A 22,184-nucleotide genomic window follows, 5' to 3' on the forward strand; every position below is an offset into this window, starting at 1 on the left:
AAGTTATTAAGTATATTCATCGACATATACAGAAATAACATTTTTGAGGACAAAAAAAAGCCACGCTTTCATTTTTTAAAAAGTGGCAAGCATGCAATTTTTCGAGAATAACTACATCTACACACTCACCGTTCTCCAGGAAGTGAAAAGCAACCACAGAAAAAACGCGCTCATTTCAGTGATATAACGGTTCGCTGACAGCCAAGTCGTATCCAAAGTGCGTGTAATTAAGAGAAACTAAATGTCGAATATGTTTTAAATTACTCGGATAAAACTGGGTCAAATACAAATATAATACGTTTTGCATTCCACAGCTTTGGAAAAAATGCGGACCGAAACCAGCGTCTCACAATGACAGACGCAACTGAGCCCCGTATCCGTGGTTGACATGAAACTTTAGTGGACGGAGTACGAGAATGTCCTCACGCTGTGACTGCACACAGTAGTTGTTTTCTGGAGGCTGCAGCTGCGCAGACAATCAGTGGGATGTGCTATGCAACCATACTGACAGACGTTTCGTTGAAAATGCCTTTAATTGGGAAGCATGGGATCCCCACCTGAGACTAACTGGATTTGAAACCATTAAGAGATGTTTTAAATGAATTCCACCATTTTGAAGCTAGTCCTGCATGACTGTCAAGCCATCTCTCTCTCTCTCTCTCTCTCTCTCTCTCTCTCTCTCATCATACATGGCAAATCTCAGTCATTGTGGTTATATGCTATACATATGCTTTACATGTGAATTTCTCAATCCCCAGAAGATTATTAGAATGTATATCTCTTGTCCTTAAATGCCATATGACAGAAGGACTGACAGTACATCAAGTTCTCTTATACTCTTTTACTGTGTCATGTGTCTTATCTGCAATTTGTTTCAACTTCTGCCTGCAAACGGCTGCTGCGAGAATCCTTGTGTGACCCTCAGTTTGGTAAACTGCGTTGCAGCATTAAAGACTTCTCCCTTTGTGTACTAGAATTTTTTTTTTTTTAGCAGATTTGTTGTAGTTTTAATTCAGTGTATCACAAAGTACCCTCTAGAATTAATGTATTCAATATTAATCAGCAATAAATGCTTCAGAACATAAAGTCTCAGGTGGATCTTAAATTCAGCTAAATTTATCTCCTTGTCATCATATTACTGCTTTGTATAGTTGGATTTACGACAAATTTCTAGTTGTAGATGTGTCAGACACACCCAGACTAGAATTGTATCGTCAAAATACATGTTTCGCTACAATAGTTTTACAAATAATAAATCATTCATACCACGGCTTTATGGTTTATAATGATTTTATTTTCAAAGGCTTCAAACCAGGCCTCCAGACATCAGCTACATTAGGGTCCATCAGGAGAGTCTGAATGCCACCAGTCACAATCACTTTACTCTGCTTTATTAGCATAATTACTTACTAAATTAACACTAAACTGCAATGTGATCACACCAGCTATCCAAATACTGCTTGCGATTGCAATTTTTGAAAATTTAGGAGCAGTGTTAGCTGTTTGCCAGGAAAGCAACAATTGACCACATAAAGATTTAATAATACCAAAAGCAACACCAAACTAAAGTTTATGCTTTTTTTAAAGTCAAATGCCTCTATATACTACAGACGTGTGAAATACATACATAAGTTAATACATATAAATATACATACGTACATACATACATACAAGACAAAGATAAAAACAAATATAAATCTTATGTATATGCAACCACACAGTCGACATTTTGGAATATCCTAATATCCTGAGTAACTGTTTCTGGTTTTGCTAGCAGTAAAGTATTATTCAACACAGGGCTTGAGACTGTCGATCTAGTAGATAATGTAGGTCAAAGAGGTCCCGTCAAGAGACAAAGAATTCAGTCGCCCTATCATCCTATTATCAAAAGAATCGAAACGAAGCTGAAGTGTTACTAATATAATAAAAACTCACACATTACAGAGAGGATAAGTGAGTACTTTAAGTGCATGCTTCGAGGAGACGCTCCTGTTGTAAGTACATAAACGCACGTATCTGTTTGAGGAGCACTTTGACCCTGTGTAGCGTGCGTCGAAAAAAAATCGACGTTGCACTTGCGTTATTCATTTGGAGCATACCAACTTTCATCCTATGTAACGCTACAGTAGATGTATATGCTTCCATATAAAAGTAAACTACGCTTTTGGAATCACCTTACAAATGTTGAAAGCTATAATAATTATTGATAATTTCATACAGGGGAAAAAGCTTCGCAAAATCACTGAAAAGTATTAAAGCCCCCCCCACCCCTCATGAACAAGTTTATGCGACCCATCCTATCGTTCCTTTCCTGACCGTCGGCGTTCCACCTAGAGCCAAAGCCGGGACATTCAGTGTATCAAGAAAGTCCTTAAAAGTGAGTAAAATGTGTATTTGATTGATTCAAACATTACATGGGAGGTAAATTGTATATTTCATTGATAAGGCGCCGAAAGCGCCAACATGTGCTTACGCCACGTGGTCGAGCTCGTACAGTGCCCTGACACCAGTGGAAGTTTGAAACTGCGGTGTACTTTGCAGAGAATTTAGCAAGCCGCTGTGGAAAAAAAGATACCGAACGTTTATGTAATCTGTTTTCGAATGTGCAGTTTAAATACAGTGAACAGTTATTCAATTTGAAATGATCAGTTATTTTGATAATTTTTCAACTTTTCCTCGACAACTCGCTTGTTCTTCAATATGATCATAAAGAAATTATTTAAATTAAATATTAGCGGCTTAAGTGACGTTAGTGGAAAAAGTAACCCATCTGTGACGGCCCGTGTATTAACTTGTGCTTAAATTTTCTTTTCCACCGTAGTATTCCCGCTCCAACAATTAAAGTTACAAATATGGTTTATAACAGTTATTTTTATGCAGTCAGTTTTGCAACAGAGCTTCCTGTCATAATCCTGTAGTTGTGTTTTAGCCTATGAGCACGACTGAGCTTTCACACCTAGCTAATGTTAAATTCGTCGCACTGTTGATGATTATGACTTTTCCTAATTTTCTTATGGTCTATTCATTTGTTTATTTCCGAAACATTTGCGCGGTCTGTTGAAACTGCGTGATCCTAATTAGTAATTTAAAGCAGAAGCACAGCAACATAATTGTAACGATGCCGGTCACGCAAACGAATACCGTATAAGTACACAATAACGTCACGGTCAAGTCTTGCCTTTGACATTTCTCTTACGACATCTAACGTGTTTCTCTTATTTACCAATGCTGCCAAGGATCAGGCGTGTTTTCATGTAAGGCCATTTGCTTTACTCATCATTATTTTACAGTCACCTGCCATGCACTGTACAATGTGTCATACCACTGCGACTGAACGTATGCTAAATCAGCCTGGTAATACTTTCTTCATTTCCCCTAATGGCTTATTGCTAAAAGGGAGGCAGAAACCCAACATATCCGCATCGTTTTCTTTCTGAACCTTTTTGGAAGGTGAGTGTTCAACTGGAGAATGACAAGCAGGCCAGCTGTTCAAGCAATGAATGAAAACGGCGTTTGTGTGAAGTTTATCAGCGTGTGCTACTGCTTGATGTCCAATGTGATGCTTTATTCATGCTGGTATTGAGATGCATCAATTACAGTTTGATTGTCAGTTTGTTTTCTTCCTGCCTTCCCTCCTCGATGGCATACTACTAAAATATGTTTAGAATATCCCTTTGCTTGATCGTCAGAGTCATGCTTTCATATTCATACATTGCATGTGTTTGTTTCAAAGGGCACGTTCATTGTACATCTTGTTTGAGAAAACCTTTAGATCCAGAAGTCTCAAACTAGTGAACATTTTTCACTGGAAAGTAAAGAATTTCTTTTTAACTATCTTCATGTGACGTGATGTATGGTGCTTGTTGTGATCTAAAGTTGTTGTAGTTGTGGACCTGGATGTTCGGTTGGCTTAGTCTTTGGAAACTTGATAGATTGGCATTTTAAAAGAAAACTTGAAAAAAATAACCTCTTCAGAATGTAAAAATTTGAGGCCTCACCGCATTCCAAAGGGAGATAAGTCGACTGGAACGATAGTGATTTTATGTCGCTGTTTTTTTCAGCTCATTTAGGTCTGTTTTTGAACTTACCTCAAATGAGCTGTTCCTCTGTATGTAAGATCCACTGGTTGTTTGATGGCAACATGTGTCCTTCAGTCCTTGCACCTGTTTGGCTACTGCTGGCCTTTCCTGCATGTCATGGATTTTTGCTGCCCTGTCTCCTCATTTTTCTAACCTCAGAGCACAAAAAAAAAAACTAATTCAGAAGCCTCTGCCTTTCGATTTCTCCTTTCCCCTCCTCCTCCTCCTCCTCCTCCTTTCTCCTTTAACGTGACACAAGATGGAGAACCAGAGGGGTTACCCTCCTCGATCCAGGGAACAGCCCAGGCTGAACCCACGCCACGTGGGGGGGGTTAGGCAAAGCGGTGGGCCTGGCACACGCATTGCTAACCCGAACGGCAGCAACTTTTACGGAGAGAGGAGAATGAGAAGACGCACTCGATCCTCCCGATCTGAGAGTCAAGGATCCGAGGAGGAGGAGGGGATGTATTACGCTGAAGGCTATAACCCCGTTTATCAGGGCTTTAGAGGGGAGACGGTGTGGTTCAACCGTAACTTGTACGACCAGGCCGAAGGGCAGTATCAGACCTGGCTCGGGTCGGGCGGCGGGAACCCACCCATGTCGTCCTCCCCTAGAGATCGGACCTCCCGGGTCCTGGTGTTTAGGTCCAAACGCAAAAACGCCCAGCCCTATCAGAACAAGGAAGACGATCATTACGCTTACAACCCCTCCTATGGCGTGCGCCAACGCCACCGTGGCACCGCCCATTACCGCTCCTCCTCTGAACCCCAGAAAGGACGCCAGGGGCGCAAGGCTGGCAGGAAGAGGGGCTACTCGGAGACTGACAACACCCCTCAAAGGGACAAGTATGGCACCTTTCAGGGCATGGGACAGAAGTCATTTGTGTTGCATTTCTGTTGTGTCATATGACAACTTTTTTTTTTTTTGCCTGACTTAAGAGATTTTCTCTCTTTCTTTTAATATGTTATTTTCTTTGGTTCATCATCTGATTGCACTTTGATGGTCCTGAAAGCTTTTGTCCAGTATGAATGGTCTCATACCATGGGTTTGTCAGTTTCCATTAATAAGCTAATTAGTGCCTGTAGACCAGTCAGACAGAGTGTTGGCCTGGTCAGCAGTAGGGATAAATGGAGCTTTACTGAGGAAGTGGACCACAATGCACACCCTATTGTTTTCTCAAACTTTCACACAGCATCCTGTCACAATGATTCCTGAAATGACATAAGCCCAGTGTTGAGTTTCAGTTAACTCTAACCTCACTGACAAAATAGCAAGTGTTTGATAGATGCTAGAACTCAGCATATTGAGAATTTCATCGTTTTTCATGCAGTTCATTTACACCTCCAACAAGAATTTAGTCTGGGAGAGGAGAGGTTGTGAATTTAGTCTGGGAGATGAGTTTAGCTAAGAATTTAGTCTGGGAGATGAGAGTTTGGGTTTAGTCTGGGAGATGATAGGTTATGTATCTACAGGATAGGCCATGATTTTTTTGCCCAATGTGGTTTATGTTTGGTTTAGTTAGTATGGTTTTTCATTTTTTTCTAATATTTGTATTACTTTCCTAAGTTGTCTTGTTTCAAAACTGTTATGTTATTGTTAATGCACCTTTTTTAAAATAATTAATTAAACATTGTTGGGTGGTTTCTTTTTCTTTTTCTTTTTTTTTTTTGCATTTCATAATATTGGTTTCTGTCTGTCAGTTTGCTTCACCTTATCAGTTGAATCATTGAAAATTTCATATAAAGGCTGGACACATCAGTTTAATCGAATGAACTTAACAGTATTGGCAGATATGTGTGTTTTTTTTTCCACTTCATTTTTGTTAGCTTCTATTACTAATCTCTTTTTTTTCTTCTTCTTCTTTTTTCCCCTCTTTTTTCCGCTTCCACTTTTCCAGCATCATCATGAGTGGATTGCAGTGTCTCGCCCAGGAGAAGATCTGGTTTGACAAATCGAAGTATGACGAGGCCGAGAGACGTTACTATGAGGGACTAAACGGCATCACCCACTCACCTCAGGTACTGTCCACCAGAGGCCTGCCTGTAAAAATGTCAGAGAACAAACCACCGCTAGGCTGCTCTGCCTCCCAGACACACAGAGTCTAGGACGCAGTGAACTGCAGTGATGTCGATTTTAACGGTTCTGTTGCGTTTTTTTTTTTTTTTTTTCGAAATGTTAACATTTCAGAACGACTTTCACATAATGTACACTGAAAACTGGATCAAAATGGCAAAGATCAATCTTTCGGCAAAAAATGGGGTTTTTTTTTGTTTGTTTTGTTTTTGTTTTTGTTTTTTTGTTTGTTTGTCTTTTCTTTCTTCTGCTGGTTTCCCAGGCAAGTATTCTACTGAGCCAGGTCTTGAGACATACCAGCGCCTCAGTTTGGATTATACCCAACCATTTACTAGTCTGAATGCATGACCTACTGCTTCTGTAGTTGTTTGTCCAAGCATGGTCTTGGAGATGAAACATGGAGCTGGTGACACTTTTGCCTTTACCTTCACATCTGTCACGTCTCTCAAAGTCTGCAGAGCTGCACCTCTCTCCTTGTCAGAAACTGAAATGTGCAAATGCATTATGCCTTTCTTTATGCTTTTGTATGTATGTGTGTGTGTGTTTGCCTGCCCTTTCTGTCTGCTTTCCTGCTTGTCTGTTTGACGTGCCCCTCTCTGCCCCGCTGTACCCCCTCCAGGAGAGAGAAGCTAGCGCCATCCTGCAGGACATTGCTATAGCCCGGCAGAATATCCAGAAATCCCTAGCCGGAGTGAGTACCGTCACCTCGTCCAACGGTCGGAAATCCCTGATCGGACCCTCAAATAAAATCAGTTGCCAATCTAAATTGGAATGAATTCTGCACACCTGTGTCCCCAGAATCTCATTTTGTAATTTTCAGGAATGCCTAACTGGAGTGAGTACTCTCTGATTTTTGGCTTGGACCGAAGCCCTGTTTCCTGCCACTCGCCCTCTGTTTTCCTGACTTCAGAGCCCGTGGCTTCGTGATTAATTCTGCAGTGATTTAAACTGATATAAACTCTCTCTGCTGTCTGTAACCTCCGTGGGTACAGCGTCTCTGTGAAGAAATAACACCCCAACCCCTTCTCTCCCCAACAAAATAACCACCTTCCTACAAAGTGTTCTCAACGGCAAGTCAGTCTCAAACTAAACCCCAGTCTGTTACTGCCAGTTCCCTTGAATGTGTGGATCTTCAGTCCGCTGTCATGGGGCTTACAGATGATCGCTGAAACAGCTGCTGTTGCCTCATCGGCGTTTAGTACACGCTAAAAGATCAGTGACAGTCACATGGCTGGTCTCTATGACTACCTGGTGATTGACTTAGTCAGTGATAGATGGCTTCTTTTTGCTCTAGATAATTAAGAAAGCACTCAGCCCCCAAATAGTTGTCAGCGATTGACCAGCGAGTCTGCGGCACAGGTTTTCCTGGTCTTTTTGAATACCTCAGTCCCACGGTCATTTTCCCTCCATATGTTTGTACATACACACTGTCAGAGCCCCTTCCTGTCGTGCGTCTGAGTCTCGTATGTTCCGTGATCCTGCTCTGTCTGGTGCTGATTTGCTCTCTGTGCTCACTGTTTGCATGGCTACTGCTTTGTTCTGCTCAAGGATGTGATTTGAGGTTCTTTGCTTTACTGTGATGTAATATTTACCCGTGTGTCATCTTGTGAATTGAGTTGAACCTGTGTTGATCTGCATGCAAACACCATCCTGTTTTTACAGGATTACCAGTGACAATCTTTTATTGACTGGTTGTTGGTTTGGTGAATTGTGCTGCTGTATTGAGTCTTGAAAAGGATATGGATATAAGGATATGGATTCAGTTCCCAGAAATTATGTAATATTTGAGTTGAGTTGTACTGCTTCTGGTCTTTTAATATTCATGAACGTAGGCACTCTGCTATTTGAAAATTTATTCATTTGCAGAAAATATTAAAGGAGAACACTATTTGATATTCAAATTTTCTTTATTCAGTTTGGTCCTAGTTGTAGGCCTTTTGAACTGAAGAGTTAGGTCTGCAGATAAAGTGTTTGGCTGTACATGAAGTCACTGATGTAAGAACAAAAAGAAGAACATTGGTTGTATAGAGTTTGATTGACCTCTGTAAATTATGCATTGATCAGTTTTGTATCAGGCCTATGTGTTTTTGTCTAATTGTAAATGTGTGTCCTCTTTTTTTCCCTCCACCAGTGTTAAACTTAGTAACTAGTGATGTGCACATTTACAATGTCTTCCCTTGTCCTCACTTCAATTTTTTTTTTTGTCTTTTCGGCTGGGGGTGGGGCGGGGGGGGTTATAAACCTCAGGTGAAAACAGCTCTGCAGCCAGGTAAAGGGCATTCCCGCTCCCAAAAACCCCGGGAACGGAAGACCGTAAGTCCTGATGCTGGAGTGGCCCTTACCCCTCTATGAGGGATGCATGAGTGAGGTGGCGTGTTGCTGGAATGGAGTGTACCACATACACATGTCATGCCCTGTTCACAGCCTAACTTTCTCCCCCATAACCCGACCGCGTGAAGCTTAAGGGAAACGGGGGAAATGCCTGTCTGTGTGTACGTGTTTGTATGGGTATGTGTGTGCACTGTGTGTTCATAATTTTTATAAGGCTGTACATTGGCAAAGGTTCTGTTGACCAGAACGTACTCGTGCCAGAAGACCCACTTGCATGCCCGGTCTTTAGGAAGGCCTTTAAAGTTGGGCCGTCATCTTGAGAGGCAATTTCTTGGACTGTCAGAGTGATGCATGAGAGTCGTTGTAAATACCTTATCTCGTTTTTCCGTCAGTTATGAAAAGTCCCACGCTCTACGTGAAAGCAGCGTTGTAAGAGTTGCATTTTGTTTTTGTGAAATACATTGTTTTGTTTCCGTAAGAAACCTGTTAACGCTTGTCGTCAGATTGCAGTAACTGTACAGCTAAACAGTCCCCATTCCAGCCTGACTGTGTGTGTGTGTGTGAGGAATGGAGAAGTTGTGTTGACGTGCATGGTCTTCCTCGAGTCGTGCTTCACCGAGCTCTGGTCCAGCCCTGTGCTGTCCGGCTGTCCTTTGGCACACGTTTATGGGTTTGATCTCATTTGCAGGTGCTTTTCTCCTTGGCACTTCAATTTCTGCGACTTTGTGTAATGTCCTGATCTCCACTTTTGTCACCGCAGAGCCAGAATGCGTCCAGCGGCGCAGGAGACCAGAGCGAGCTCGTCTCTCGCATAAAGAGCTTGGAACTAGACAACAAGAACCTGCACAAAGGTGTGTGTCTGACCACTCGCTTATTTATTCTTTTTCACGTTTCTCACACCTCCTTCATAACAGGCAATTTTTTTTTTTTAATACATCTCAAACCTGTGCTTTTGACTCATCTGAAACTGTCTTCCTCAGTGGTGAATGACCTGAGGTCTATGCTCTCTAAGCTGGAGTCCAGGATGGCTGTTCTGGAGAAGACCCCAGTTAGCACTGCTGCCCCTGTTACCAAGGTGATCAATAGAGAGTAGCCTCAGCTAGTCTTTTGTAGAGCAGGTAGTCTTTGTTAGAGCAGGTAGCCTTTGTTAGAGTAAAATGACAAAAAGTGGATGAGTGGCTGTGAGTGAGGGTGATTTGTGCATTCTTTTAAGTGGTTAATATTGTGAGTGAGTGAGAGTTTTATTTGCTGTGTGTACAAGTACACTGAAATTCCTCACGTTAGTTCTCATGTTATGTACGTTGCAACAAAAAAAACAAGTTACAAATGTCGCACCACACACAATGAATGCACAAGCGTAACAAATATTTTGTCCACGTTGTTTTACAGTATTACCTCATAGCTAAATTAGCATTACGATACTGATTGTTTCATTTAAAATTACTCTGATTTGCACAATGGTGAGTGCACACATCTGTCTTTTTAAAACACAGCAGCATGTAACACGCATCTAGAGAAAAGGGGGTGTTTAGTAGCATGCTTAGTTAAATTTTTTTTTTTTTTTAAATATTTAAGGCTGCCCCAGTTCAGAAGGTCAAGGTGGAGGAGGATGAGGATGATGACATTGACCTGTTTGGCAGCGATGAGGATGATGAAGAGGCAGAGCGCATTAAGGCACAGAGGGTGAAGGAGTACACCGAGCGCAAAGCCAAAAAACCAGCACTCATCGCCAAGTCCTCCATCCTGTTAGACGTCAAGCCCGTGCGTCTCAGCCTCCCGCTCCCTGGTTTAACTGCACATCTCACCCTCTCTCTTTATCTCTAACTCTGTCATCTCTCTCAGGCCACTGTGGCACCCACTGAATAATTAACAGGGTTGTTATCAGCTCTCTTCTCCTTAGTCTCTCTTTGTTTGCTTTGTCCTCATCCCAGTCTTTCTCTGTTGTCAGATGAAAGTGCTATGGTTATGACACTCCACCCTTAGGCTGATGTTTTTCTACATTCTCTCTCTCTCTCTCTCTCTCTCTTCCTTCCCCCCTCCATCACCCTCATTCCCCAGTGGGACGATGAGACGGACATGGCGAAGATGGAGGAGTGTGTGCGTTCGGTACAGATGGACGGGTTGGTGTGGGGCGCCTCCAAACTGGTTCCCGTCGGTTACGGCATAAAGAAGCTGCAGATCCAGTGTGTGGTTGAAGACGACAAAGTGGGCACTGACATGCTGGAAGAGGAGATCACCCAGTTTGAAGATTATGTAAGAACGTCACTGAGAGAAGATGACACACTGAGAACTGTGTTTCCCGTTTATCACCCGTAGAACTAAATGGTGTATTCTTATTGTTGAGCAGCGAGAAATAGCTCAAGTCACCATGTATGCAATATGCTGGGGATTATATTCACGTCATCTGACAAAGGGACTGTCAATATGTAGTGTATCAAAGGAATTTTATTGAAAGATCGTGAGCCATTTGTACACTTTCACATTAGAAAAACTCAACTGACTCAGCCCGTGTTTTCCGTGTTTCAGGTCCAGAGTGTCGACGTCGCTGCCTTTAACAAGATCTGAACCTCTCCGCACAATCACCACCTCATGTTGAATTCTGCTGCTGCTTTTGTATCTCACGGTTACAAATAAACAGTTAAGCTTTAAAGAAAACCGCATTTTCTCACCTCTTTTTTTTTAAACACAGCCATTTCCTGTTAAACACTCTCTTTTACTGTCCCAAGTGCTCGATATTAAAAAAACAAAAAAAACAATTGTAGAAGGCTGTAGTCATCAAACATCGTTCCTAGAAGTTAAAAATGGGACACAGTTTAATTTTGGAACCCAGTCCCACCCAGAATGCAGGGTAAAGAGGCTGGGAGAACGTAGTCTGAACTCGGTGAAGGAGGGTCATAGTCTCAGAGACACTGTAAAATGCCAGCGTTCCAGCCACGTGGTCCAGATACGTCCCTATTCTGCGTGAATGAGGAATTGGTATATCTGTGCTCTTCTTATTATGCTGAAAGGAGCAAACAGAATCAGAAAAATCCAGACTCCACGATTTTGAATTGCATCCCAGTTTACCATCTGTACCCCCTGCGTCCCTGGCGATCTCTTTGTACGACACGCCTATGGAAACCCCACCGCTGCCGCTCCACTCTGTCTCCCAGTAACAACGGCCCGCGAGCCCCTGTTTACACAGCACCTGTGCCCAGCTGGCAAACCTCTCTGGATGATTTGTGTATGGCTGAGCTTCGTAGCCTGTAGTGACCTCTCTGTTCCCCTCAGAGAGACGGAGGTAGGAATTGGCAGTGTTCGGGTCCAGCGTCACCTCACAGCAATCTGGGGACAGAAGCAAATGAGAACTCCAGTCCTTTATGTATTAAGGTCGAGCACAAAGCGCATCACATATATGTCTTAACAGCAAGTCTTCTTGTTAAAGCTGTCGGGCAATGCAGAGTTATGTATTGTAAGATCAACAGTCAGACTTACACTGTAAGAAGTCTGCTCTGGTTTTGGGTTCGGTTTGGGGTGCGTCCGTGGTATTTGCTTTTTGTTAGACAAAAATTGAAAAGGGGTTAGAGTGTGGACAACCTGGGCGGCTGAAGGAAGTAAACAGTGAGTTTGAATGCATAGTACCTGTTTCAGTCTGGGCAGAGATGCGTGGGCTTGATACATCAGGCAGTTTCTCTTCCTCTTGAACTGTGACCACAAAGACAATGACATAAGAGCGTTACTAAAGAGACGGTTTCTGTGAATTAAGCAGTAGCTTAAATCTGTCATGATGAATTAAGTGAGATCACAGGACCATTAAATCATTTTTGGATCACGTCTACTTACTTAAATCTGATATTCTTGCTATTTCTCGGTCACATAGGTCATTAACGCGTTCTTTGAACTCGGTGAGTGCTCGTTTCAAAATCGTAAAAGAAAAGTATGGATGAACTTCAATACTGGGTGGGTCCCCCCGGTCAGGAGGAGCACTGAGCGGTTTACATCTCTGCACAGAGACAAATCAATAATAAATCAATAAATAAAAATCATGAGGTACCAATAACAGGCCCAGTCTCACGGGCTGTGACTTCAGCACTCACTCTCAAATGAGACAGTTTTACTTCTGAAGGCTGACACACAAAAGCTCTAAATGTCAGCATGTACTCTGCTACTTAAAATAAAAAACGAAAAACATGAAATTGATGGAAGTGGTTCCACTCTGTTACAGTAGTGCTACTCTTACTTTTCTAAGGCTGTTATTCCTTTTTTTTTTTACCCAGCTAGAATAGCGTGACTTTTTAACCCTCTGCACAGATAATCGGTGAAGCGCGTGGACCTGAACGGGTCAGTTCACATCATAGATCCATTTCTTTGTGAAATTACCTGAAGGAAATAGATGTGATTGTCTGTATGTGAGAGTTGTTCCAGTTCTGCTTCTCTCTTCCTGTTCTCTGCCATCTGCTGTTCCAGTTGTTCCAGAAGCCGTTCGGTCTGATTCAGAATAGACCTCTCCTGATCTCTGATCAGTTCTTTCACCTCGCAGTGCCGTCTCTCAATAGAGCGGATCATCTTGGAAAAAATCCTTTCGCTGTCTTCTTCCGCTGCCTGTGCAGATCGCTGTTCAAATTGAGTGAGAGGAGAGATAAAGCAAGTAGAACTGTCAGAATGGGTCGGCTCAGTTTGACATGTAATGGGTTTATAGTAGTGTCAAAGGGAGGTCATTTTTCTGCATTGTCATGTCTGACAGATTTGTGGTGGCTTCAAATCGAGATTTTTTTTTTTACCATTACTGTGTAATTTCACTGTGTAATGGCCTGTTTGTTTGTTCAATGTGTACAATGGACAATCAAGATGACCGCGCATTCACCTTTAAGTATTTCACCATACGTCTCAGCCTTTTTTCTCTCTCCTTGATTTTCTGCTTAGATCTCCTCCATGCCTCGTTCATTTGTTCCTGTTCATGGATTCATTTTATGGATTAACAAAGGAGTTTTGTCACAGTCTAGCAGTCTGTATTGCTATTTAACAGCTCATTAAACATGACAAAGTGATCTCAACTTAAAATTTGCATTACCGTTAATCCCCTTTTAAAAACAGTCGAATTTGGATGACTGAATTAACTCAAGGGCAACACAGCCTTTATGATAAAGCCAACAGCCCAGTGAGCAGAGGGTTCAGAAAATCTGTTTTGCTCTTCATCGTGATGGTACCCCCCCCCCCCCCCCCCTTCACCTCTGAGCCTTTAAACAAGGACTTAAAAATTTCTCCAGAGGCATGTGACCTCTGACACAGAAGAAAATTCAAGTCACTCTGGATAAGTGCATTAGCAAAATGAATAAATGTAAGCTCAGATAATGCCTTTGAGGTAATTACGCTGAGGAAATGACCTTGGCCCTTATTAGAGCATGATTTAGAAACCATAGCCTTTACCTGTCTCTGAATCCTTTCCTCTGCAGCTGGTACTGTATTATGGCCCTTGTGCCCGTCTGTCACGCACTGACAACAGATACATTGCTGATCAGTGCGGCAGTAAGCCTCAAAGAGCTTGTTGTGATGAGTACAGATTTTTTTCTGTAGTTTTGTAGGCTCGATGATTTTGTGCGTCCTTCCGTGATTAACCTCGTTATGATGCTTTAAGTGGGTTTGGCAAAACGAGGCCAAACACACCGTACAGGACTTGACAGCTCTGTGTCTTCTCCCGATGCAAATGTCACACTCAACGTCCCCCGTTTTAGCATACCTTTGAGCAGGAAGAGTATCTTGGATCTCTGTTTTCTTAAGTTTATCCACAATGTCAGCCAGCATGGTGTTCCTGGCCAATACAGGCCTGGGACTGAAAGTCCGTCTACACTGAGGGCAGCTGTAAACTCCTTTGTGCTCGTTCTTCCTCCAGAACCCTTTAATGCAATCCATACAATAGCTATGTCCACAGGGAATAGTCACAGGATCCCTCAGAATATCCAGACACACCGGACAACAGAACTGGTCCTCATCAACCGAAATACTCGTGGATGCCATCTTTTCCAAACAAGTGAAGACAGAAACAAGCACCACAAGCAGGCAAAAGGACAAAGACACGTTTGTGTGTAAATTGGGTGTGGGAAAAGCAGTACAGGTGAAATATGATCAGGTTACACCCAAAACAGCTCGAAGCATCCAATTGCATGCGTACACAAAGCAGGCCGGACAGCGAAAGGACATTTGTTATCACAGCCATGCAAATAACACAGAGAGGAGAGACCTGCTCTACAGGGTTCAACATTGATATATTGTGGAAAATGACTCACAAACGTGTAAATGCTTAGATTGACTTTAATGGTTTAAGTAATTAATAGTACTAATAACTCAATCATAGTGTAAACGGAAATGAGAGAAGAAAAAAGTCATACATCATACATGAATACGTCATACAGTAGTTTTGCTTTGTAAAGAAGGGGAAGAGATGATGAAGCTGCCATGAAAATGTTGTGGGAAGGCACGGAGTCCTTTTGCTCTACCAGCTTCTCAAGTTTATATGAAGGTCATTGAAAAACAATCCTTTTTATCTGAACTTCATACAGCAACTCCATAAGAGTAAAGGATAGATAGAACCCTTATTTATGTCAGCACTACTGTAAATACTAGTACCTTAACATTAATGGCAAAACTGGATCATCTAACTTTCATTTCAGACTTGCTGTCTACTTCAGAATGTTTATGATAGACTAAAGATCATGTATGGTCAGAACAGAAAAGATATACTTTAATTTAAAAAGTGAGTGGTAGTTTCTGCCCTATCAGAATCATTGGAGTGTGTTTCTCTATCTGTTGTTCTCCTATTATCTTTACTTTAAAAAAACCCCAGTATGTCAGAATCAGGTGAAAGAAGCTTTATTTTTAGTGTTAATGAAAATAAGTATATAGTATCCGTATTCCAAAAATGGTAACAGTTACGTATCATCATATCCATACACACAAACACGCACGCACACGCACACACACACACACACACAAGGAGATATAAACATATCTTCATAAATACTTTTTAAGCTTAAAATTAATTCATTTAATTAATACAAATGACGATACAAATTGATATGAGCAGTTGCTAACAGCAACAATGCAGGTGTGTAAATCTAAAAATGATATGATTTATCATATAATGTTCATATATTAAAACACGTAATGCTTGGAACTCGAAATAATGAAATCATTATCAAGAATAGCAATTCAACACTGTTCATAAGCAATCCAGGTAACACTTCTTTCACATAACTGTGAAAGTTGTAAAACACTTTCTTTTTTTTTTTCCTGAAAAACATTTTGAACACCATCATTTAGATTAGTTCTATAAAAAAAAAAAAAGCCAGAATAATTTAATCTCATCTGCAAACAGAGGATTTACTAAAACATGCAAGACTCATTTAAATGATTAAAACAGCTGATGACTCTCCCTCCCATTGTCCTTCCTTCTGTTTTGATCAGGAACCTGTATTGCTACCTCCGTCTCCGGCGTTGCTGTAGTCTCTGTCTAGAACCTGATGACCTTGTACCTAAGTATAAAAGAGAGAAGTTAAGTCTTAGAAAACTGAACCATACCCCTTTTTTAGTGCGAGGACGTGAATGTTTAATTGAATCACATGTAGCTGTAATATTTACCATAAGATGAAAAGGTGAAAGCACCAAAGCCGGGGGTTGTTACTCCTGAAGTACCAAAAGGGTTCTGTCCAACAAAGTGTGAGCCAAAGACTGGCGTGGGAACAGCTGCCAAAAGAAAACTCAATGATTAAAATCTCCCTAATCACTCTGATTTCTCACTTTGTATCTTTATATTTCCTCAACTTCAATCAAAGTCGCTGCTATATGTCAGGTACACCTTCATTTTTTTTAATTGATTTTGTATTTGTCATTTTCAAGTATTTTTGCCTGTTAAAATGTATTCATTATTTTCATTGTGTAAGAAATTGACACTCACCTGCAGCGGATTCTGTGATGATCTTTGGCTTTTCAGGCTGCATGATAGCAACATCACTCACTGTAACCAAGAGTAAAGGAAAGCCATATTAAAACAATACCAACACTGCTTATTATAAACAACAGTTAAAGAAGAGCACATTAAAAAAAAATCAACTTTATCTATATTAAAATAACAAATTCAGCATCACATCATTTTGAAATACTGCATTCTTTTCACGACACATAAACACACAAACAGACACATTTAAAAAGAAATACACAGAAACAGAAAATGATGTTTTAAATCATTTCAGAGCATGGATAGCTATAGCTATAAAATGAAATCAATGGAATGTTAGTACACTGGTATATGAATGTCAGTGAGATTGTAATCTTGCTGCTCTCCTTACCTTTCTCTGAAATATTTACAAATCCCCCTTGGCAAACATCTTCCAGGAGCGCTTGGAATTCAGAGATTGCAGCAATGACAGCCCCAAAGTTTGGATCAGTGATCATTTTTGGTAGTTCTACAGGAACAGGCTGGGCACACACTGTTTGGCAGTTCTACACAAAATAAAACAGACAGAGCATGGGACATGAATTACTAACACATTTAGGACTGTCTGAAAAATGATTGTATAGTGTGCCCTCTTACCCTAAATCCAATATGGCCCAAGCATAAGCGAGCACTTTTTTTCTCTCTCTGTTTAACACGGTTCTCCTCTCTGTCTCTTTGCCATCCGTAAATCAGTGAGTTTACCTGTAAAAAAGAGATGTGATCCTCTGTTTGGAACAGCTGTCCAAGTTGAGCATCTCTTTTCTTTAGATCAGCGATCTCTTGCTCCAGCTGCTGTAGGAATCCCCCTGCCTGGCTTAAAGCTGCTCTCTCATGGGCTCTGATAAGCTCTTTCACCTCCGTGCGTCTTCTCTCTATGGAGCAGACCAGTTCAGTGAAGATCCTCTCCGTCTCCTCTATGGCCGCTTTAGCGGACAGCTGTGGGTAGAAAACGGACAGTGTATTTTTCATCCTCAGGTGCCTTTTATTCTCTTTAAATTCTTTCAGAGTCTCATTCAGAGAGAACCTGAGGTGGATAAGAGTGAGTAGTGGTTAATACCAGGACACATGAGAGACTCACTGGTTTTGATTTCACAGAGGAACTTCGGTCTGGGTGATTTTTAGGGTAATTAATTTGTTTGTTTAAATATTTGCTGAGTGACAGTGAGAGGCTTCACCCAAACAAAGTGGGGAATTCCATGGAGAGCTGGGATATTTGGAGTTTTCACTCTCACTTCTCTTTAAAATGTTCAAAGTTAATTACGGGGTGATCTAAAGCATTCATAAACAGACATTCCCACGATACGCCATAAACAAAATTATAAAGGGGGATATTAGCATTGCCAAGAGTAAGTAAGTAAAGATAGTAGTTGATGTTGACATCCAAATCTGCCAAGCAGAGTTGATCAAAGGCATAAGATGTTGTTCTCATACTCACGCTGAGAGACTGTGTGGCTTGTCTCAGCTCCTGAAGCTCCTTCTCTCGCTCTTGAATTTTCTGCTGAGATGCACTCTGCATTTCTCCCAGTTCATTCTGCGCGCCAAAGAATCACACACACTTCTGTTTACATGTGTGCCATCTCTGTGCATTTGTGTCAGGCATTTGTCAAGCTAGAAGGTTCAAATTAGCAGTACCTTCTGTCTAAATCTTGGAAACAAAACAGAAATGCCTTCATTTGACAGACATATTGAACTATATTCCTCTAATTTCATGGGAAAGGGAAAAGCGATTTCTATATATCATAAACAAGAGACTGAGCATTTGATCTGAAAACACGAAAGAGAAACTAGATTACCTTCCTCTGTGTCATCTCTGTTGCTGCCAGTATAGTATCATGGCCTTTGTGCTCATCTGTTAAGCAAAGATAACAAATGCAATGCTGATCTGTGCGACAGAAGACTTCCAACAATTTGTCATGATGAGCGCAGAGGTTTTCGTGGAGTTTTTTTGTAGGGGGAACCAGCTTGTGTTTCTGGAATGCTGGTGATTCATAGTGAGGGCGGAGGTGGGTTTCGCAAAAAGAGGCTAGGCAGACCAGACAAGACTTGAAAGCCTTCTTTTTCCTCTCTGTGCAGACATCACACTCTACATCTCCTGGTTCAGCATAGGATTCTTCAGAAGGTGCAGTGTGAAGTCCAGTCTTTTTTAATTTCTCAACTACATCAGCTAGCATAGTGTTCCTGCCCAGCACAGGCCTTGGAGTGAAGCTCTGTCTGCACTGGGGACAGCCGTAAATTCCCATATAATCATCTTGATCCCAGTAGCCTTTTATGCAGCCTTTACAGTAACTGTGTCCACAAGGTATAGTCACAGGATCCTTCAAAACATCCAGGCAGATGGAACAATTAAACTGGTCATGCTCTAGAAAGACTCCAGCTTGCGCCATTTTGAAAGACCAGTCGTGGGAGAGGCAAAGTACAGCAAGCTTTGTTTTGCAGGAAGTGGGTCACGTGACAGTGGGAGTGGTTTTCAGGCAGAGGGGGAGGGGTGTGAGGAGAGCCGGGCAGCTACATAGGAGCACAGCTGAGCTATGTGAAGATTTACTTAGAGCCACTATGTGAATATCCCTCGGCTGCGGAACATGAGTAGGACTTAGAGAAGATCCAAAAATAAAGTAAGTTTACCATATAACCACATACACAGCTGACAGATTTTGTCGGAGGTCTCACTCGACTGACTTATGGTTATAAATATATATAAATATATATAAAACACTGTACTTTTGGCAGCTGAGTAAAGTATGCAATCCATACTAAAGATGAAAGAGGACTTAAAAGGCAGATTACCTGAAATACTTCAGTGTTTGACATATGTTTTGTGGAATATATAACTTCAAAAAGCAGACAAAAATATCTATGTGACCCTACTCGGAACATAAATTTAATGCCTGATGGGTTTGAAAATAAATAAGTGATTAAAAAGATAAAACAGATCACTAACATGATGTGCAGACAAGATATCATAATAGAGGATATTTTGACACCCCTTACCTCAAAAAATCCCCCAAAATATATATATATATACATATTTTTTTTTCAACATGAAATACAGGGCCAGAGTTTCAGGACTAATCACTAAACATCAGACACACTGGTCTCAGTAAAGGAAACAACAGTTCAACACTTGTACTCAGAGCTCAAATGTAAATGTATTACCCACATGTTTAGAAACACTTCCTATCTACAATTTGGTAACGATTCCTGCCATTTGCATAGCCTCAGACTCTCTCCAAATAAACAGACGTTGAAAATACAGATACACCAGTAAGGCTGTATCCTGTGTCACTGATCTCTATTACTATCTCTATACCTTCATCAATGATTAAAGTTACTGCGCATCAACCAACTCACGGCCTAGGGATTGTTGATGAGATTCTATATTTCAAAGAGCTCTAAAGAGTGAACATGTAAAACTAACATCTAATATTGATCTAAATGGTTCATTCATACTACTCTTCAAAGCTGTAGCAGCTAACTAGAGCTTTGTCTTAAAGAGCTGAAAAAGTCCCCACCCGCCCCCAAAAGTGGCAGCAAACACATTTGTATACATTACAAAAATATTATGCTATGATTGATATTACACTTACTTGACTTGATCATTTGGAGGTAGTAAAAGACAGCTACACCATCAACCCCTCTGAAGGTATTAGATCTACCATCATTGGCCAATGAGCTTACAACACCAGAAATGGACACTAGATGGAACTATTGCTCTTTAGGCACTAAGAATACAGGAGATCTAATACCAAGCCAACAATTCTCTCATTGTTAAAAAGCATGTTCTGTGTACTATTCTCTCAAAAAACAGGATCTAGAATCATGAAATTGTTTATATTTCTAAAGAATACTTAAATTTCTTAAGTCAGTGTGTAATACTATCCATTTTTAAATGAAACACTTCAGCAGCTCTATCAGAATCTTGTTATGCTGTTTAATATGGTTTGTCAAGTTGCAGAAAATATTAAATACAGTGCTGAAAATAAATACATGACATGACGGATTTAAAGGGCTGGTTTACAATTCACCTGTCAACGGATGGTGTTTTCTTCAAATAAATATTTCTCTTTTTGGATAAAACAGTAACAATAAATTAAAAAACACACTTAAAGGAGAGTGCCAGCAAGCAAAAGAATGACAATAACAAAAACAAATCTTTAAAAGAACATAGAACATTGTCTCAATCAAACTATCAAATGTGTGCAAACTACAAGGTTCATATTACCTAAATTAATATTTATGTTTCTTTCTTAAAATACTTTCTTTTTCTTCCTAAAAATACAAGTATTTTTGGTACAGTACTATTTCAGTGCAAATTACAAAACGTTCCACAAACAGGAATGATACTGAAACAGAGGACCACCCTGTTTGTACAATGCCAGTGCAAGAGGACATTTGGTCAAATACAATGTCGTAGTTTTAAATAACCAACTTATACATATAGAGACATTAAATAAAGCAGAAGGCATTATCAGAAGAATAAAGAGAAAACCACTGCATTGGGACAAAATGCTTCTCTTCAGTTAAACATCAAGTATCAAACACCAAATTTTTGACAACCACACGAGATTCTATTACATCCTTTATAATATTCATAGTCCCCTCTTCTATTTGATTTTCCATACCTCAATGTAATTATCAAAATTGTGTTTATTAATATTCTGAGATTTTTGGTTAACTTTTCAATTATGGTTCCATGTTCCCTTAATTGTCATGATGAAATGCTCCTTTTGTCTGGTTCACTCATACAACAGCAACAATGTATGGTAGATTTGGTAGACTGAAAGTCAGTAGTGTGCGTCTGGGTGAAGAGTTGTGGGTCCACATCTGTTCTCATTTGGTCTTTCCCTCCAGCCCATGCTCTGCCCTCAGAGCCTGGCTGCTGGCAGAGATGAAGTTGATCCAGTGCTGAAGGTCCTGTGGAATATCAGGGCATTCCACCTGAAACAGACAAACAAAATGACTCAAGAAACTTGATTTCATCTGTGTCTGTAGGTTACTGACAAACTGAAGGCCAAAAAAAAAAAAGATGTGTCTACACTATAATCTCACCTTTCTCTTGCAGAGAAACTCTAAGATCTTGTCTGGAGTACTGCGTATAACATTCTGCCTGCACATCATAATGGCAGAGATGAAACCGTCTCTTTTCGAGACGAACCGTTGCTCCAAGTAGAATGACTTCTCATCCCAGGAAACTATGCGAGTGCGCAGCTCGAATGACTCACCAAATTGAAACGACCTTCGGTAACGGATGGTTGACGCCCCCACCACCATGCTCGCCTTTAATACACTTACGGCTTTGAACATCCCATTACGCGTGTAGTAAGAAAATCTGGCAAAGTCACATTCTCTCAAGTAGCGAGCATTGTTCATATGGCCCATGAAGTCTATGTCATTAGACAGCACTCGCCCCTGGACAGTTTGCTCAGCCAAAACATCCCGAATTGGACCCTGAAACCAGGCCTTCAGCGTTACCACAGCCCCTCGTAGAAAGTACCATACGTCTAAGCTGCTGAACAGCGCAAGAAACCCGCTAAGGATCCACTGCAACATCACTCTGTAAAAAGAAAAAAGAGATATACATCCTCTTCAAGCACCTGACATAAAGAACGACTGAACGTATTTAACCTATTTTAATTATCGAGCAAAATTACACAAACCGAGGAAGTTGTCACAGAGCCAATGTTGCAACAATGTACTGCTAAGAGGTTACATCAAGCTGGTGATAACTAATATT

General features: G+C 40.9%; 4 protein-coding genes across 6 annotated transcripts; 1 reads left to right on the plus strand and 3 right to left on the minus strand.

Moving 5' to 3' along the window:
* The first annotated feature begins 2,296 nt into the window (after positions 1–2,296).
* Positions 2,297–11,139, plus strand: eef1da (eukaryotic translation elongation factor 1 delta a (guanine nucleotide exchange protein)). Of its 3 annotated transcripts, XM_030774543.1 has the most exons (8): positions 2,297–2,377; positions 5,978–6,098; positions 6,773–6,844; positions 9,245–9,335; positions 9,465–9,559; positions 10,060–10,245; positions 10,543–10,737; positions 11,011–11,139. In XM_030774543.1, exons 2-8 carry the CDS (start codon positions 5,985–5,987, stop codon positions 11,047–11,049), a joined length of 792 nt encoding a protein of 263 aa, XP_030630403.1. In that variant the 5' UTR covers positions 2,297–2,377; positions 5,978–5,984; the 3' UTR covers positions 11,050–11,139. The 3 variants fall into 3 exon arrangements, with proteins under 3 accessions (XP_030630403.1, XP_030630405.1, XP_030630404.1); XM_030774545.1 differs by lacking the exon at positions 6,773–6,844; XM_030774544.1 differs by lacking the exon at positions 2,297–2,377 and having other exon boundaries at positions 5,985–6,098; positions 9,251–9,335.
* A 133-nt stretch (positions 11,140–11,272) lies between these two features.
* Positions 11,273–14,478, minus strand: ftr87 (finTRIM family, member 87). Its single transcript, XM_030774656.1, has 7 exons — positions 13,891–14,478; positions 13,328–13,414; positions 12,844–13,077; positions 12,307–12,466; positions 12,106–12,168; positions 11,959–12,021; positions 11,273–11,808 (listed from the first exon to the last, which is right to left on the minus strand). The coding sequence occupies exons 1-7, from the start codon at positions 14,476–14,478 to the stop codon at positions 11,273–11,275; spliced, it is 1,731 nt and encodes a 576-aa protein (XP_030630516.1).
* Positions 14,479–15,769: 1,291 nt separating this feature from the next.
* On the minus strand, positions 15,770–18,837 carry ftr67 (finTRIM family, member 67). Its single transcript, XM_030774542.1, has 7 exons — positions 18,247–18,837; positions 17,889–17,984; positions 17,156–17,389; positions 16,806–16,959; positions 16,415–16,474; positions 16,099–16,203; positions 15,770–15,992 (listed from the first exon to the last, which is right to left on the minus strand). Exons 1-7 carry the CDS (start codon positions 18,835–18,837, stop codon positions 15,937–15,939), a joined length of 1,296 nt encoding a protein of 431 aa, XP_030630402.1. The 3' UTR covers positions 15,770–15,936.
* A 1,747-nt stretch (positions 18,838–20,584) lies between these two features.
* On the minus strand, positions 20,585–22,003 carry si:ch73-52e5.2 (protein THEM6). The gene is made up of 2 exons (XM_030774517.1): positions 21,500–22,003; positions 20,585–21,388 (listed from the first exon to the last, which is right to left on the minus strand). Exons 1-2 carry the CDS (start codon positions 21,998–22,000, stop codon positions 21,281–21,283), a joined length of 609 nt encoding a protein of 202 aa, XP_030630377.1. The 5' UTR covers positions 22,001–22,003; the 3' UTR covers positions 20,585–21,280.
* Positions 22,004–22,184: the final 181 nt, after the last annotated feature.

Source organism: Chanos chanos, chromosome 5, assembly GCF_902362185.1.
Source record: "Chanos chanos chromosome 5, fChaCha1.1, whole genome shotgun sequence".
Lineage (NCBI taxonomy): Eukaryota > Metazoa > Chordata > Actinopteri > Gonorynchiformes > Chanidae > Chanos > Chanos chanos.